Source organism: Eubalaena glacialis, chromosome 12 (assembly GCF_028564815.1).
Source record: "Eubalaena glacialis isolate mEubGla1 chromosome 12, mEubGla1.1.hap2.+ XY, whole genome shotgun sequence".
NCBI lineage: Eukaryota > Metazoa > Chordata > Mammalia > Artiodactyla > Balaenidae > Eubalaena > Eubalaena glacialis.
In genome coordinates, this window is record NC_083727.1 from 98,565,842 (window position 1) to 98,583,103 (window position 17,262).

At 40.0% G+C, this 17,262-nt stretch overlaps 1 protein-coding gene across 3 annotated transcripts in view; it reads right to left on the reverse strand.

Moving 5' to 3' along the window:
- Nucleotides 1-17,262, reverse strand: part of FILIP1 (filamin A interacting protein 1) — a 191,532-nt gene that overhangs the window by 100,479 nt on the left and 73,791 nt on the right. For all 3 annotated transcript variants that reach the window (XM_061206984.1, XM_061206982.1, XM_061206983.1), the window contains exon 2: nt 5,147-5,428. In XM_061206984.1, the coding sequence (XP_061062967.1) occupies nt 5,147-5,422 (276 nt within the window). In that variant the 5' untranslated portion in view covers nt 5,423-5,428. The remainder of the gene's footprint in view (nt 1-5,146; nt 5,429-17,262) is intronic.

The following is a 17,262-nucleotide window of genomic DNA, read 5'->3' on the forward strand; positions in this document are numbered from 1 at the left end:
AATTAATTAATTAATGCCTTAAGAAGGAATAGACTCTCTTGGTGAGAAAAAAGAGTGGACAGAGGACTCACCTATAGTAGGTAGTAGTGAGGTTAAAAAAGAAAAAAAAAAACAAAACTAGTGAACAATATTAAAGAAAATGGCTAGGAGCCCCAAAAGGAGGGAATAGAGGAAACTTCTAACAATCCACAGGCATATTGAAACCGAGTGGGGCCTTGTGGGGCTCCCTGGCATGGAGGCCTTTTTTGTTCCCCGTTTCTTGTAGGCAAGACTCCAGCCTCCATGACCTTCCCTGAGTTCCAAAGGGCAGATTCAAGCAGTTGCTAATCAAGGGAGGGGCAGCCAAGAAACCACCTGAGGTGAGATTAAAGGGACCAGAGAAGCTCATCAAGATTAGGAGACCGGGGGACTTCCCTGATGGCGCAGTGGTTAAGAATCTGCCTACCAATGCTGGGGACATGGGTTCAAGCCCTGGTATGGGAAGATTCCACATGCCGTAGAGCAACTAAGCCCGTGCGCCACAACTACTGAGTCTGCGCTCTAGAGCCCGTGAGCCACAACTACTGAGCCCAAACGCCACAACTACTGAAGCCCGCGCGCCTAGAGCCCGTGCTCCGCAACAAGAGAAGCCACCGCAGTGAGAAGCCTGCGCACTGCAACGAAGAGTAGCCCCGCTCGCTGCAACTAAGGAAAGCCAGCATGCAGCAAGACCCAACGCAGCCATAAATAAATAAATAAAATTAGGAGGCCAACCACCTGAGACCCTGCACACACCCTAATCTTTCCAGCAACTCCATCCTTGGGAAGTACTGTTGTAAAACTCCTTATCAAATCCTCTTGGGTTGGGACACAACACCTCATGGGTTTTGGAGAAAGGAGACTGCTGTGTCCCCCTTTGCCTGGCAAAGTAATAAAGCCATCCTTTTCTACTTCACCCAGAACTCTGTCTCCGAGATTCGATTCGGCACTGGTGTACAGAGAAGCTGAGCTTTCAGTAACAATATTATCTGTTTCGTAAATTATCTTTGAAATACAACAACTCCTTCTGCCAGTCACCCGGATGAAGGAAGATTTCTCACTGTGTAGTGACTCTGCCTCTGAGTCAGCCTGGCGAACACCAAAGCCCAGTGGAATGGTAGCGCATTGTATAGTTACATTATCTTGTTTTCTCTGAGCCTCCTTACGCACAGGTAGAAGAGAACTAACTATAAGGACAAAGGAAAATATGATGAAAGTCAATTTGAGGTTGGTTTTTCTAATATGTATTTGAGTGGCTATATCAAGGGAATTTACTATATAAAAGAGCTAGATATTCTTTTCATCAAGAAAAAGAATCAATTAGTATCCTGTTTTTGAATTATTCTACAAGAATATCCTTCTGCCAAGTATTCTGTATTATGGCTTTTTGATGTAAGTACCATTTCCTTTGAACTTTTGTCGTTTTTAGTTCAGCCAAATTGGCTTCTTGAAAGCACTATTTTTGGACAAATACAAGGGGAAATTAATCATGATGCCCAAGTGATGGTCTGGTGTACTATTTCATTATTTTCAGTTTAGTCTAAGACATATGTAAGCAGTTTTTCACCCAGAGAGTAAAAATGTTCCAATTTATTAGAAAGTACTTGTTACTGGAAGCAGTCAAGGGCAGAAGTGTAATCATGGAAACCATCCCAGCTGCTTCTATGCAGGCAATGCCGGCCAGTAATTGTGCTGAAATGACGAGCTTGCATCTGCTAAGGTGTGGCTTGAAAAGTCTGGAAGATGTCCCTCTCCAAGACCAAGGGCATGACATGACCAGTTCCAGACAAGACTCCTTAAAATGCAAAAATCCCTGGGAGGAGCAACTCCATTTCTAATGCATGTCTTGAAGGTGAACTTCAAGAGTTCACTGGACACCTCACTGGCAAAAACAAAACAACAAAATAAACAAAAAACCAGTCAATTTGCAAATTTTGCAAAAAGCCAATGCTAACAATAAAGGTCAAAGGTCATTCTGTCTACAATGTTGGTTCAACAGATTCCCATAGATCACACAACAGATTCCAAAGACGGCAGAGTACTGGTACCAGAAAACACAGAGAATTGTCTGTAATGACCAAAACCCTGGCTATGGAGATGAAGAGAATGAGTGAGATCAAAAAGGAGCCTAAGAAAAAGAAAACTGGCATGAAGGGCCTGAGTGAACCTCCATCTCCTAGTTTCCCCCCAAGTCACTTCCAGGGTACATCTCCTACAGGCAGATTTGATCTCGGTCTCATCTCCCCAATATTATAAGCCTTTTTCTCTGTGTGTCACCCTCCTGATTTTGACCAGTGGTTCCAGCCCCCCACAAGGCTGACCCTCACAGATCAGTGAATATGAAGCCCCAGGGTTGCGTGGTGCCCAGCCCGTGGCCATGTGACACTCCTCCCCACCTCCCCAGTTTTCTCAAGATCCAGATCACACCAAAATGCAAGGCCCAGGTCATGGTCCACTTCCTTGATGTGAAAGAAACCTTCCTCACTTTCTCTTACCTAAAAAATTCTCATCATTTCACAAAATGGTTTTGGCCCTGGAGTTCACAGAGCGAGTCTACTTCAAAGAAATCCTGAAGACGAAGAATAAATATAAAGGTCCTAGAGCTCACCCCTGCACATCCCCCAAGTGGAAATGTTATAAAGGAAGGGACACTGAACTGAGAGACAGAGAATCTGGATCTGGAGCAAACGTTAACTAAATTGCTGTGTGACCTTGGGCAAGTCACATAACTTGTCTGAGTGTCAGTTTCACACTTGAAATATAAAGGAGGTGGATAGACACCTCAAAGCTGCTTGTCAGCCCTGATACTTTATAGAACCTCGGAACACCCCATGCAGAGGAAGGGTATTTGAGTCATAACACAGCTGCTCCATAAAGGGAGGGTGATAGGTGGCCTTTGAGGTCTGGGAGACAACTCACTAAATGCTCATAAATGTCAAGCTGAAGAGCATATAGGCCTGAGCCGAGGGTACCTAAACCCTCTGTCTCTCTTCTCAGTGCCAGGTCTTTAAATAGACTTTTTTTTTCTTGTCTCTATTGTGGCAAACCTGGCCCATAGCTGTCACATTTTCACCAGCCCACTCACATTTGCTAATGCCGACTTCCTCCCACTCTTAGCTTCAACACACACACACCCTCCTGTGACGATGAAATGTAAATATGGGAAATATAAATATTCCTCTAAATATAGGAACACTCTCATTTTTAACAAATCTAGTATTGCAAAATCTGCATTTACAAGTACAGATACTTACATATGTATGTGTGTGCATATAAATATATGGGGGGACGGATTATTTGCTTTGCAAATGAATTCACCATGAAATTCCTTATAATATCAGGTCCTTCATTTCTCCACTGCCTCCCCTACAAATATCTTACACTCTTTCCTTGTGTATTGCTGTGCAGGAATACATCTATTTTGGAAGGTAAGGTATCCTGTATTCACAAAGATTAAGGGAGAGCAAAATGCATTTCTTTGGCGCCTTCTACTTAATTTCTTTAATGACCCAGGTGTATGGGCTTGTATTTTGCATGCCTAGGCTCTGGAACCATATCTGGAAACACCATGAACATAAAAGCCATGTGAATCTTAAATACGGTCCACAATCTACCATGATATAACATCCTTCTACAGAAATTAGAGTCCAGAAGAGCCACAGGCTTCACACAAGCCACCATGCCTGGAGGAAATAAGCTGATGACAGTGCTTTGTGAAGATTTCTTAGGTCACTGTTGTACCTTCCACTCAGGTCAATAGCTGTAGGCTGGGAGCAGCTTAAAAAATTGGACTAATATACTCTGCCTCCTTAAACAATAAATGTTAATGGAACAATAACCACATTTCTGGCAGTGGTGAAGCTATTTTTAGTAATGGTGGTGCTCTGGAAATTTTCATCTTTTGCTGTGAAATGCAAAGGTGATTTTTCTCAGCCCATAAATGGTAAGCTCAATCGCACTTGTCTGTTTTTAATTTGAGTTTTGCATGTTTTCTATTTCTCTTTACCCCAGGGGTTTCCTTATCTGTAGGCACTCACAGATTAGAACAGTAACAGATCAGATCCCCCTAGTTTAGGGTAGGTTGCAAGTAATATGTCTGATGCTAACAGCACCAAACAAAGGCTTCATCTCATTCAATTTTTAGTATTCCCCTAGAGGCTTATGCAAGTTAAGAACCTAACAAAAGCAAAAAGGAAAACAGAAACCTCACTCTTAAATCATCCTCTCCTCAAAAAAAAAAAAAAGTTATTGTTTCCCCACTTGGAGAAATATAATTGTCCAAGGCTCAGAAACTCAGAAGAATCCCAGCTCCCTCTTGGATCCTTAAACACATTCTCTTAGTGGGGGACCTGGCAGCCACAGAAGGTTGGTGAGGATGGACAGTGGAAAGTGCCCTGGACCAAGAATCAGGAGGCCTAAGACGAGATCTGGACAACCCATTAACCCTTCTGGGCCTGTCTCCTCATTATAAATTATAGATAATGATACCCACATTATTATTGAGATCGAATGAGATAATAGACTTGAAAATGCTTTGTGTAAGTATCAAGTTTTCACAATACAATGCTCTGCTGATTTGAGCACATCTCAACTCCTATGACATTGTAGAAAATTAAAGCTGAAAGTCACAAAAAAGAGAGAAAAGAGTAAGACTGGTTTAAACGAAGTTTCCTTCTCTTTGTCTCTGTCTCTCTGTCTTTCCCTCTACCTCTTTATCTCTCTTTTACTCTACCTTCTGGAAAAAAGCAAAAGTATCAATTGATCTTAACTCTGCCTTCTAATAATCATGACTTTTTCACAGTTTGCAACCACAGTCAAGGGCTAAATTAGATATTCTCATTGATTACCTACTACTAAGTGTTAAATTATTATCAAAATTATGTCATGAAGAAATTTTCTGCTTCTAGAGAAGCTTGATGTTAGAATCAGCATCTATTCATTTATTCGTTCATTCAACAAAAACGTATTCAGTGCAAACTTGTGCCAGGCACTAGGGATGCGGGAATGAATAAGGAAAATAGTCCTTTTCCTCATGAAGTTCACAATCCAGTGAGGTAGACAGGTTCATAATCTCTTATTTTATACCTTCAGACTAGAGACACAATAATTGAAAAAAATTGGACTCTACCTGCAGCTCCCCTTCCATTATACTCAGTAGCTGGATGAGGTCTTCTTTGGATAACTCCAAGGATTCCTTATTCTTTCGTTCACTTTCTCCAGATGGTTTTAGGTGTCGTTTGACAGTTCCTGAGGCCATGACATCTTCCTCCTTTCTATTTGATTTGTTCTTCTTTTTTGTATCTTCCAAGAGACTTTTATCATCAGCATTGCTGATGATGGAGGACTTGGGGCAGGAGACATGCCCGTTGGATGAACTTTCACCACCCTGGTTTCGGGATCTCATTCCCACCTACAACACATGAAAAAAGATAAGATGTTTTTACCACCACTGAAATTATTTTTGTCTAACTACTTAGAAACTAATAGCAGCTTTACAACATCACTAAGAAAGAAAAACCAAAAGATCAGTCCCAAGTTAGTTTCCTTATAGCTTTAATGAACGTGTCGTTAAAAACTTCAGGAAAATACTTTGACCATCTTCAGGAAAAAATGAAAATGTGATTCTAACCTCACAAACATCTCAAGCCAAGTAATCAAGGTCAACATCAGCAAGGCTAAAAGTCACGTTGATAGCACTGCTGATTCTATCAAGTATCTTTGATAGAATGTGATAAGAATGGCGCTTTACCTTTGTGATCTTCCTTCTCTAAAACATGACCCAAGTCTAATAATGAGAAAAACATCAAGCTGATCCCAACTGAGAGACACTCTACAGAATGCCTGACCAGTAATTTTTAAAACTATCAAGGTCATCAGAAACAAGGAAAATTTGAATAACTGTCACAGCCAAGAGAAGGCTAAGAACACATGAGAACTAAACATAATGTGGCATCCTGGATGGGATCCTGAAACAGAAAAAAGACATTAGGGAAAAATTGAGGAACTATGAATAAAACATGGACTTTAGTCAATAATAATGTGTCAATATTGGTTTATTAATTATAACAAATGTACGATACTAATGTAAGGTGTTAATTATAGAGGAAACTGGGAGTGGGGTGTATGGGAACCCCCAGTATTATCTTTGCAATAATTCTGTGAATCTAAAGCTTTTGTAAAATAAAAAGGTTACTTTTTTTTTTAAATGATTCTAAATTGTCTATCAGAAAGTGCAAACCTCAAACCCTGCCAGGAACAAGTTGGAAGTCACGATGTGCAGAAAAATCCACATAGAGTGAGGGTTGGCGGGGCTTGAAGTGGAGAGAGAAAAAGGGAAAAGCCAAGGGAAGGGGGGGTAGTTTTTAGTGATATGGAATTCTATTTTTCCATAGCCTCTTTTTCAAAAGCAGATTTTTTTTTTTAATGTCAGTCATTTACAGTAATAAGAACAAGAGTACAAAGAATTGGGAGAAAACATATCAATTTCAAAATCAAAATTTTTAAAAATATTTTGAGGTAAAGTAAAGAAAAAAGACAAAACAGTGGTTAATCTGTCCCATGGGGAGCACATTTGAGTCATTCCATTTTGAACGCTTTGCAGAGTCTGTGTCAATCTCTGAGCAAAAGAACTTGACTAACAGGTATGATACAAACAAACACACTGGGCTCAAAGGCTAAGCCTCCAAGTTCAGGGAAGATAGCTCTAATATCCTGGGGGCGGTACCACAAAATTTGCCTAAACCCTTCAATAGAGTAGCTTAGTGCATGGGCTTATTTAAAACTCACAGTATAAATAGTCCTTCCCTTGAACAGCTAAGCAGCAAGATTTTCGTTACTCATTCCAGAGAAAATACAGAGACTTGTTTTCTGAAAGTAAATTTCCTTTATGAACCCAACCATAGTTAAGAAACCAAGGAAAGCTTTTCAAAACACTAGGTTTATAATAGAAAAATAAATACAGTGTGATGTTTCCTTTTAGATAGTGAACATTCAATTCTTCTAACAAATCTTGAAATCTACATTCATGCTCCTTTTTTGAACTGAACCCTTACAACCAGATGGACCCTTTTGTGTGTGTGTGAACTTTCTATAGCACCCTAATTTTGAACACTATAAACTGAAAACGTGGTCCTTAATACTAGCGCCGTGTTTTCTGGTTGACTCAGTGATTAGTTCCTGAAATTTTAGAGAATTTTTGTGCTTTGCTGGTGAACAAAGAATAAATGTTTCTTTGTAATGGAAGCCAGAGCACTTTAGAGCAGACCTACTGTATTTTCTCACAGCTTGTTTGTGGCAGAGTGGGCTGACTTAAATCCCAAGCCAAAAAAAAAGACGAGACGAATAGAAGGTTTTGGATGTCAGCACAACACACCACCCCGGATATGCCTCTTTGGCATATTGATTACTTTAAGCTCATTATTTTTAAGAAACAGCAGACACATGTGAAGCTCTGAAACCTGGGTAGAAATTACCCTTTTTTAAGACATATTTACATTTATAAGGGAAATCTCTGTAAGGGTGTCTCCCTCTCTGTACCAGGAAGAGAAGGATGACTCTAAAATCTCTAGAAACTCTTATCAATGCAGAAGGCAATGACTTAAATCTGCATTTACTATGCTTTCCTTGTTTACTGTGGTTTCCTCATAACCTCTCATAAGTGGCTCCCCAACTCCCGACATCTTTCTTTTGTCTTTAGCTGAAGCTGGTATTTAAGGTGATGGCTTGGGCCATTTCAGATTGTTACGTGGTTTTCCTGGGTCTCTCCCATGTATACCAGAGGTATACATGTTATTAAACTTCTGTTTGTTTTCTCCTACTAATCTGTATTTTTATTACAGGGTTATATCAGCCAAGAACCTTAGAAGGGTAAAGGGAAAATTATTTTTCCTCCCCCCCACAGTTTCAAATTTAACTCTTGACCTGTTACACATCATAACTAAGACACATGGGCTTCCCAAATTGAATTGTGACTCCCTATGACTCCATGCCACATGTGAATTTCTTTGATCTGAAATAATTTTCTCTGTTAGATCTTAAGGCTCTTTGGGATGGTACATCAAATATTGATTTAACAACTTCAGTTTAGATCATGCGTTAATGGAAGTTCCAGGCAATATTTCCCAAGGCACAGGAAGTAAGATGGTAATGTTTTAAAGTTAATCATACACAACATTTGTATTTGACTCTAGCATGTGCTTGTGTCTTTTTTCCCTGGATTTCCTGTATCTTTTATAGGATCTACAGCATTAGGATATTTGTAAAATAGGACAAATGCATATCTATCTATATATTACATGCATTTAATTATATTTGCAAACACACAGAAAGTGACATTTACTTAGTACCAACTCTATATTTAGTTGTTTCTAAAAATTTCAGTCTAATATTGAAACGAAGCAAATCCTGTGGGGCCCTCCCGGGTTCAAAAGTCCATCCATGTTCCCCATTTCTTGTTTGTAGAAAAAGGTGTTAGTCTCCTAGGCCTTCCCTGAGTTACAAAAAACAGACTCAAGCAGTTACCAATTAGGAAAGTGAGGGATTGAAGAAGCAAAGGAAAAGCAGTCAAGCAAGAAAAGTAATAATAGCTTAAACAATAGTTCAGCAATAAAGTAAAGTCTCAGTTCCTCCTCAAGGGATATACATAACATATCTTTGAGTTGTTCTGCAGAAACGAAGACCCACCCCCCCCCCCACCCACAGGTGGAGGATGGTGACTACATGCTGACCACAAGCAGGTAGATCCCAAACTGGTTGGAACTAGAAGGTTGATGTTGAAGATTCCTGAAACAGCATCCCATTACCTCACCACCAACCAACTGGAGGAAAGTCATGCACCCTACAATCCTCACCCCAAATGTTGCCTTAAGAAAACCTTCCTTGAAAGCCATCAGGGAGTTTGGGTCCTTTGAGCATAAGCCACCCATTCTCCTCGTTGAGCCCTGCAATAAACACTGCACTTTCCTTCATCACAACCCAGTGTCAGTAGATTGGCTTTGCTGTGCCACAGGCGAGTGGACTCAAGTTCAGTTCAGTAATGATATTAATATTTTTAAATAAAATTTTTGTAGTATTACTAGCTTTCACAGAATTATATTAATTAATGAAGATTAGTAATAGATTTAATTAATTATTGGCAGGATTAATTACTTTTACAGAAAAAACACATATTTTAGAATTATCTAATTGTTTTGTATCACCAATCAGGTCAAAAGCTTGAGTTTCCTATTCTCTTCCACATGAATTCACTTTAGCTGATGGAAAATCTCATGTGCTGGACCTGTGATGTTAATTCTGTCTTAGCAAGTATTTTTTCTCTGTGACTCTGAAATTTCACATTAATTGCTTTTGCTTTGACACGTGCAAAAAATTTTAGTCCTTTCCTAGTGATCCAAATAGGGTCTTCTATCTTTACCTCCACAACAAAGTCAGCTGTCAGCACCTGTTCTGTCTCAGGATTGCAAAAGTACTCAGAGATAGCAAACTAGTCAAGAAATGTTTTAGAAAGGAATTGGACAACATGTAAGAAGGAGAAAAACATAATTTCTCAATAGTATAACCAAGCCTGCCCTCAATAATAACCACTTTATTCTACTTAGTAGGAGATAGAGTCCAGACAAGAACAGACTTTCATGTATCACATTTAGTGACATTCATACTCTTCCGTATTCTAATAGCTCTCACTGTTTCTTAAGTGCTACACAATGTGCTAAGCATTTTACATACAACATCTCAATTAAATTAATATTCACATCAACCCTAGTGGGTGCTATTATTCTCAGTTTTACAGATGAGGCCACTGAGGTTTAAAGAGATTAAATATCTTTTTCTGGATCACACAACTACACCTAGGGAATAGAAGAGCTAGGATTTGAACCCAGGTGTGACCCTAATACTTACTCTCTATATGGCTTTTTTCTAAGTTCTTAAACACATGCAAATTGGAAGGGAAGGGGCCACCCTGGAAAGCAGATGACCCAGAAAGTTTTACAAATGTTTTCTAAATTCATGTTTTTTCACTTCATACTACAGAGTTGGTGAAATTCATTCATCTGTCTTCTTCCATAGGCACTCTTGCAAAACTCACACAGCAACTGAAATTAGGTTGCTAAGCAAAAATACTCTTTCCAAAATAATTAACCTGCTGCAGACCTTGTAAAATGATGACTCATTTAAAAATCTTTCTGAGAAGCAACAGGGCTAATTATTAAGGATACAGGTTATGAAAACAGGATGTAGTCTGAACAGGGACCATTACAGACTTAACGTGTTAAAAGTCCCAGAGTTGAACAATAGTAAATAAACATTTAGTCAGAGTTGGCCAAATTCTGTCCATTGTGCTCACAGGAGCAGCAGGCAGATAACAGAAAGGCATCTGGCACTCTGTAGGCTTCTTAATAGTTAGTTGGGGGTGGGGGCAGAATACATGACCCCAAATATGCCACTTTGGCATGCGGATTGTTTTGAGCTAAAGGCAATCAAAACCCAGCAGACTCAGGTAAAGCTCTTTTCCTCCCCATCAACTGCCTAAATTTACATTGGAAAGAGGGCCTATACCAGGAAGAGAGATAACGTTTTACCTAAGAAACGTAATCTGTAATAGGGCAACATTTGTTTTTCAAACATTTCCTCTGCCTTCCTGTGAATGGCCTTCCTCCCCCTTGTATCCCCAGACCCATACCCCTTTCCTTAGCTCAAGGTTTTATATAAGCTTCAATTACCTGGCTGCCATTCAGGTCTCAGATTTTCATGGGACTCCTGTATGTATAAAATTAAACTTGTTTTTCTCCTATTAATCTGTCTTATATCAATTTCATTATTAAACCGGCCAAAGAAGGTTGGGACATGTAAATAACAAACTTTCTGAATGAAGCCAAGAATGCCTTTGCTTCGTCCCAATGCATACCCTTTGAAGAAAGTGCTCCTCAAGAAAATGGTGTAAATAAATTGAAGATTCACATTAAATTTAGGACTGTTATTTTTTTTTTTTGAATCAATGTTATTTGGGGCACAGATTCTTCTATTTAATAAGTAAATCATCCTAACATAGTTCATGAAATACACTTACTTTTCCTTGCATAGTAATTAGTCAGCAACACTTTGCATGGAATTTTCTGACTGCGGTGTGAAGAAAAGAAAGACCAAATTTTATTCCAAACCTCCCTCTTTTAGGTCTATGGTCATCTCTTCTTCCTTTTCCTCCCCACATATTGGGCAATAAACAGTGTACTGTCAGATGAACAATATCCTAGGAATCAGAAAATATTCATAACAATTTTGAGTAATTTATACTGAACTAACAAGTATTTCTAGAGCCTTTGAACAAGTAAGAAGGACAAAGAAAAAAGTCCTCAGCAATTAAACACCCGTTCCAGCTTCCATCTTCATTAGCTCCCGCAAATCTTGACCTTGAATTTTCCCTAGCGGTCTCACCCTTGCTCTCGCCTCCTTTCAGATTTGTCTTTCCATGTTATGATTCAATGTTGGTCACAATACTCTCCATCCCTTCCACCAACAAAAACTTCTTTTTTGCATAAATTAGGTTTTGGCATCTTTCCTATGCTTCTCAAGTATCCATCCACCTCCTGTTTGTTCCTGGTTTTATTTTATTTATATTCTTTTTCAAGAACCTACCCAATGCACAGGTTGAGGTACCACAATAATTTTACTTATATAATTTCCATTTTTTAATTACTTTATAGAATTATAACTATATTGCATAGCAAAAAGGAGAGCACAAAATTACAGAAAGCCTACTTTTTCCAGTGTGGCCTGGCAAAAAGCCTGCTGCAAGTGGGGCTTCCAGAACATGAGCATGAAACTGTCCTGATTCTTTCTTTTATACATAAATGACAATACCCACAGCACCCAAAACTAGAGGCAAAAGAAAACATCTGTTCTAGCGTTATGTGAATTTTAAGATGCAAAAGACCCATCAAATCAACTAGTATATTCCGTATCAGTGCCAGATTATTCCCTCTGCTTATGTTATTTACTTGGTTAAGTCTAGTTATAAATATCCCAACTCATGAAATGTTCAAACGTTTCTCAGGAGATTATCATTCATTCTAACAGCATATACTGTTAATAAATGTTCCTAGGTTTGCCCTTAAATTTTCTTTACAATTTTCTTTCATTTTCATAATCCTATTTATGCAGCAAGCCATGTTAAATGATTTTTCACTTCTCATTATCCACACTCATAAAATCCTCAGAATAACTAAGGTTTTTGTTTATGTGAAACCTTTTCATTCTACTAGGACAAATCTATCCAGACCAACTGAAAATTCTTCTAAATGATTTCACAAAACGTTAGAATTCAAGAAAGGGGATTCTCCTGGAGTCACTGCAGTGATGTTGTAACCAAAAGTTTAAGGAAAATATTATAACTGTGGCAAAATAGAAAAATATTATTCTACTCTAGCCTAAAACCATGGTGAAATATTTTACGAAGTTCTGCTTAATATTTTTCAAGGAAGATAACAGCAGACCTGGAAAAGGTTTCCAGAAAAAAATACAAAAACAAAAAATAACAAGAGAATAGATCAGGGAACTGCCATGACATAAGAAAAAAAATTTTAATTGTATATTGAGTCTGAACGAATGTACAATTGGAGGGTTTTAAAACTTTGAATATAAAGTAGGGTGGCCTCTCTTTTTGTTTTATCTGACAAAGAAAACATCTCTGGAAAATTACCAGACTCCTGGTTAGCCAGAACTAGAATTCCTTCCTGTATTTCATCACTTCTGAAAAGGCCCAGCCCCACAATTGACAAGGATCAGTCGTTTCCTTTCACTCACAAAAGAGCCTTATCTATAGCTACAGAGAAAAATATCTTAGGCTTTCTCTCAGCAGTCTATATGTGATGAATTATTCTTAAATATTATTATACTTCTATTCACAGTAGTAGTAGCTGACCTTTACCAAGGAGCTTATGCTCTGAGCATTGGGTTAAGTATCTGACATAGATAGTATCATCTCATGAAATCCTGATAACAATGCATAAAGCAGGTGCTATAATTACTTCTTTTAAAAAGACAAGGAAAGTGAGGCTTAGAGAGATTTAGACATTTGCCCAAAATAGCACGGCCAGTACCTGGGAAAGGCTGAACCAGAACACAGGCTTGTTTGGATTCTCCAGGTGCAAGGAGGAAGCTGAATGGCAGTTTTTACCTCTATATCAGGACCACAGCAACACAAATGAACTCGCAGCCATCCTTTCCTGGGGCTGAAATAAGTTTACTCACAGGGTATAGCATTCAGTAAATAGTCTCAAGCAACAAGAGTTAACGTAGAATCCCACTATTGCAGCAGATTTTTTTTCTCTAATTTCTACTTGTGTAATACCTTGTTCTTCTAAGACCACCTTCTCTTCCCCTGCTCCCCTGACACTGTCTTTTTACTTCTCAGTGCTTGAGGTTCTCAAAGGAGCTGAAGAGTAACTTTGCCCGTGCGGTGTTTTGACTTCTGAGTCATTGAATTAGAAAAGTCACTAAGACTCAAGAAATACAATAATTGCTATACGACTGGATATGGATGAACTGATTCTTTTAATTAGGCAAATTAAGAAAAATTCTAGTTGGCACAGTAGCTGATTATTCTAGTAAGCCAAATGTGCAAAATTTCCTGTTAGAAAAAAATGTTTGTCTTTCTGCAGAAAATATTCTCAAATAATTGAATTGCATTTTTCAAGAAATGCGAGGCAAATCACAATGGCTGGACGTTAACAAGATGGGTTAGCCTCCCTGTGGAGAAACACATGCAGTGGTTTGGGTGATATCACAGCTTCATGCTGACAAGGGAGAAGATGGAATACCGCACAGATCACCCCATCCGTGTGCTGACGATGACTTCATGAGTTCTAATTGCCTACACTTATCTCAACTGTATTCAGGTGTCCTTTAAATGCCTTTTATTTTAAATTTCTCAGCCATTTCTTTTTTTTTTTAACATCTTTATTGGAGTATAATTGCTTTACAATGTTGTGTTAGTTTCTGCTGTATAACAAAGTGAATCAGTTATACGTATACATATATCCCCATAGCTCCTCCCTCTTGCATCTCCCTCCCACCCTCCCTATCTCACCCCTCTAGGTGGTCACAAAGCACAGAGCTGATCTCCCTGTGCTATGCAGCTGCTTCCCACTAGCTACCTATTTTACATTTGGTAGTGTATATATGTCCATGCTACTCTCACACTTCGTCCCAGCTTACCCTTCCCACTCCCTGTGTCCTCAAGTCCATTCTCTATGTCTGCGTCTTTATTCCTGTCCTGCCCCTAGGTTCATTAGAACTTTTTTTTTTTTTTTAGATTCCATATATATGTGTTAGCGTATGGTATTTATTTTTCTCTTTCTGACTTACTTCACTCTGCATGACAGACTCTAGGTCCAACCAGCTCACTACAAATAGTTCAATTTTGTTTCTTTTTATGGCTGAGTAATATTCCATTGTATATATGTCCCACATCTTCTTTATCCATTCATCTGTCGATGGACACTTAGGTTGCTTCCATGGTCTGGCTATTGTAAATAGTGCTGCAATGAACAGCAACCTAAAATCAGTTGTAATGTAGGAAGTCATGGGTTGTGTCTGTTTTGAACTCCTCCTGACTTTGGTCTTTTCTGAGCATCCCTTGTCTTGGGATAGATCAGAGTATAGGGAGCCTAAACTGAAAACAAACACAGTTACTTTATAAACCAAGCCAGGAGAAAAGTAAAAATTATTCCTATTGAAACACATTCTATGAATGCTACTGAAGCCATATGATTGTCAAAGGTGTTTGATGTTTAAAGACTCTCTTCACTTTGATGCTGTGTGAAGAGGCTGTGAATTCTACGGCCATTAGCCAAACTTCATAAACCTAGTTGCTATTTGAATGCGAAGGCTGGAAAGAACAGTCAAGAGGAGAATTTTGTGATTAGCTAATTAAGGTGCATTAGGAATTGACTCTATCTAAAATGCCACGCTATCCCAGTGCAGAAGTTTCAGGCTCATTTTGTGGAAAGGAAGTATGTAAGAAAATGAGTCACCACCTTTTGGAATAATTTTTTCAAGCACATAATGACCCCTAACCCCCTCTCTTCTCCACCCTCCAGACACCCTACCTCAGCGTACCACCCAACTCCACGGTGGACCTAAAGGTGTCCCAAGACCTCATGTATCAACATCCTCAGCATTTGTTTTTCTAACATGCTGAATCCTCCCGGAGGTGTTTGCCATTAACCCCAAGGAATCAAGAGATCCACGTCCCCACCGTTAACCCCACACTTACTTATTCTGTAATCCTGGACAAGTTCCTGAAGCTCTCCAACCTGTACTTTTTTCATCTTTAAACTGAGGATAATAATGTCTGTTCCACCCACCATGTGTATGTGAAATCATAACGCCTGTTCTACTCCCCGTATGTGTGTGAAAGTATCTACTAGCAGTGGTAAGGCAGGAAGCATTAATCTGTGGCAGATTAACCGTCAGGGTCATCAAACATCTCTCAGCACCTCCACGTAGGTACCACCGGTGACAAAGACACTTTACTTTCAGCTGTGATCATCTAGCACAGAGGTTAGCAAACTTCTTCTGTAAAGGGGTAAATATTAAATATTTTGGGCTTTGCAGGCCGTGTGGTCTCTGTTCCATTTACTCAACTCTGCTATTGCAGCATGAAAGCAGCCACAGACAATTCATAAATGTGTGGGTGTGGCCAGATTTGGCCCCTAGTCCTTAGTTTGCCAACCCTGAATTAGACTGCGTGACAAATATGATTGATGGATGCATTTAAACTGGGAGAAAGGGAACTGGTCTCTGCCACTCCCCACCCCCTCCCCCAGTGTACAGTAATCAGGAAAATGCCTGAAAATAAGAGAGAAGAAAAAAATTAGGGAAAAAAATAATGCAGTAACTGTGCCATCTGCCTACCCATCCTCTTCTTCTCTTGCAGGTAAGTTGAGGAAGGACAACTTTACCTGGCTCTTTCCTTTCCTTCACAAAGTCTGAGGGATCTAAAGTGGAAGAGCTTGACAGGCTAAAATTTGAGAGTAGGATAACCCCTGGCACTAGTCATGCCCGGGATATGCAGACAGACAATAGAGACTTAGCAGCACATGTCTGTACAACGTGGGTGATGGAGACACGCCCACTAAGTATGTGGAGGAGATAGAGCAGTGGCCACAGGCCAGGCAAGGGTGGAAGGGAGCCGAGAAGGACGGTCGGCGTGCTCATGGCAGAGTCACAGGGCAGAGGGCTTCACAGCAGACCACCCAAATGGGATGAGACGGAAGGCGCAGCTACTCTCAGGGAATCTGCAGCATCTGAGAGCCGTGGAGAGACACTGAACAGCCCAGAAAGAGCCTCAGCCACTGCTTTCACCAGGAGCCAGGCTGCGAGAATACAGGTAACCCGCTTCGTAGGGGTGTGACCTGTGCAGTTGCACCGGCCCTGCACTCAGCTTAATGTTCCGCTATTGCTGTCTTAAAATTCTTAATTTTTTTAAACTAGAGTCCCCCAAGTTCCCATTATGCACTGGGCCCCTGAATTATGTGGCCAGTCCCGACAGCCTCAGGGCACTCCCTCTGAACCAGGTGTGGATGCTAGCAGACTACACCACGCCCTCACAACCCCCCAGAGGAAGTACAGTGTCTGCGTGGTACCAAATACAGGAGAGGAGAGCTCAGCAGGAGGGAAAGGAAAGACCAAAATGGAATTCTGATTTGTTCTAGGATTGAGCTATGCATACTGAATTTAACCAAAAAAAAAAAACCCCACCAGGTAAAATTGAATTTACCAGGAAATAGCCAGGTTAACGTCTCTGCTTCAGGTGGGGGATTGGAGGCACGGAGAATGGGAGAGGTAACCAAAGAGTAACGAAAGCTGAGTTCAGTCATAAAGAAAGTATTAGAATTACGTCCTTGAGTTTTATGGGGCGTCTTAACCGTGAAATATAACACTGGTTACAGCTTTGTAAACCTTAAAGTACTACAGGACTTTCAGGCAATATATGTAAAGGAGTCTTCCTTTAAATCACATCACTATTGCTCTCGCCCTGGCTTTGAAAAAGAAAAGCAAGGAATGAGACTCACACACGGGGCCAGGCCGGAGGAAGCCAGAGCTGGGGGCCTTCCAACAGTGAAGTGACTGCACGGCACCTGGGAGAGGAGGCTGATGCAGAGAGGGGGTGACACAGGGAGCTCTGCCCCGAGGCCGCCACTGGGTGCACTTTCTCTGCCCCCCCCCCCACCTCCCTCTCTAGGC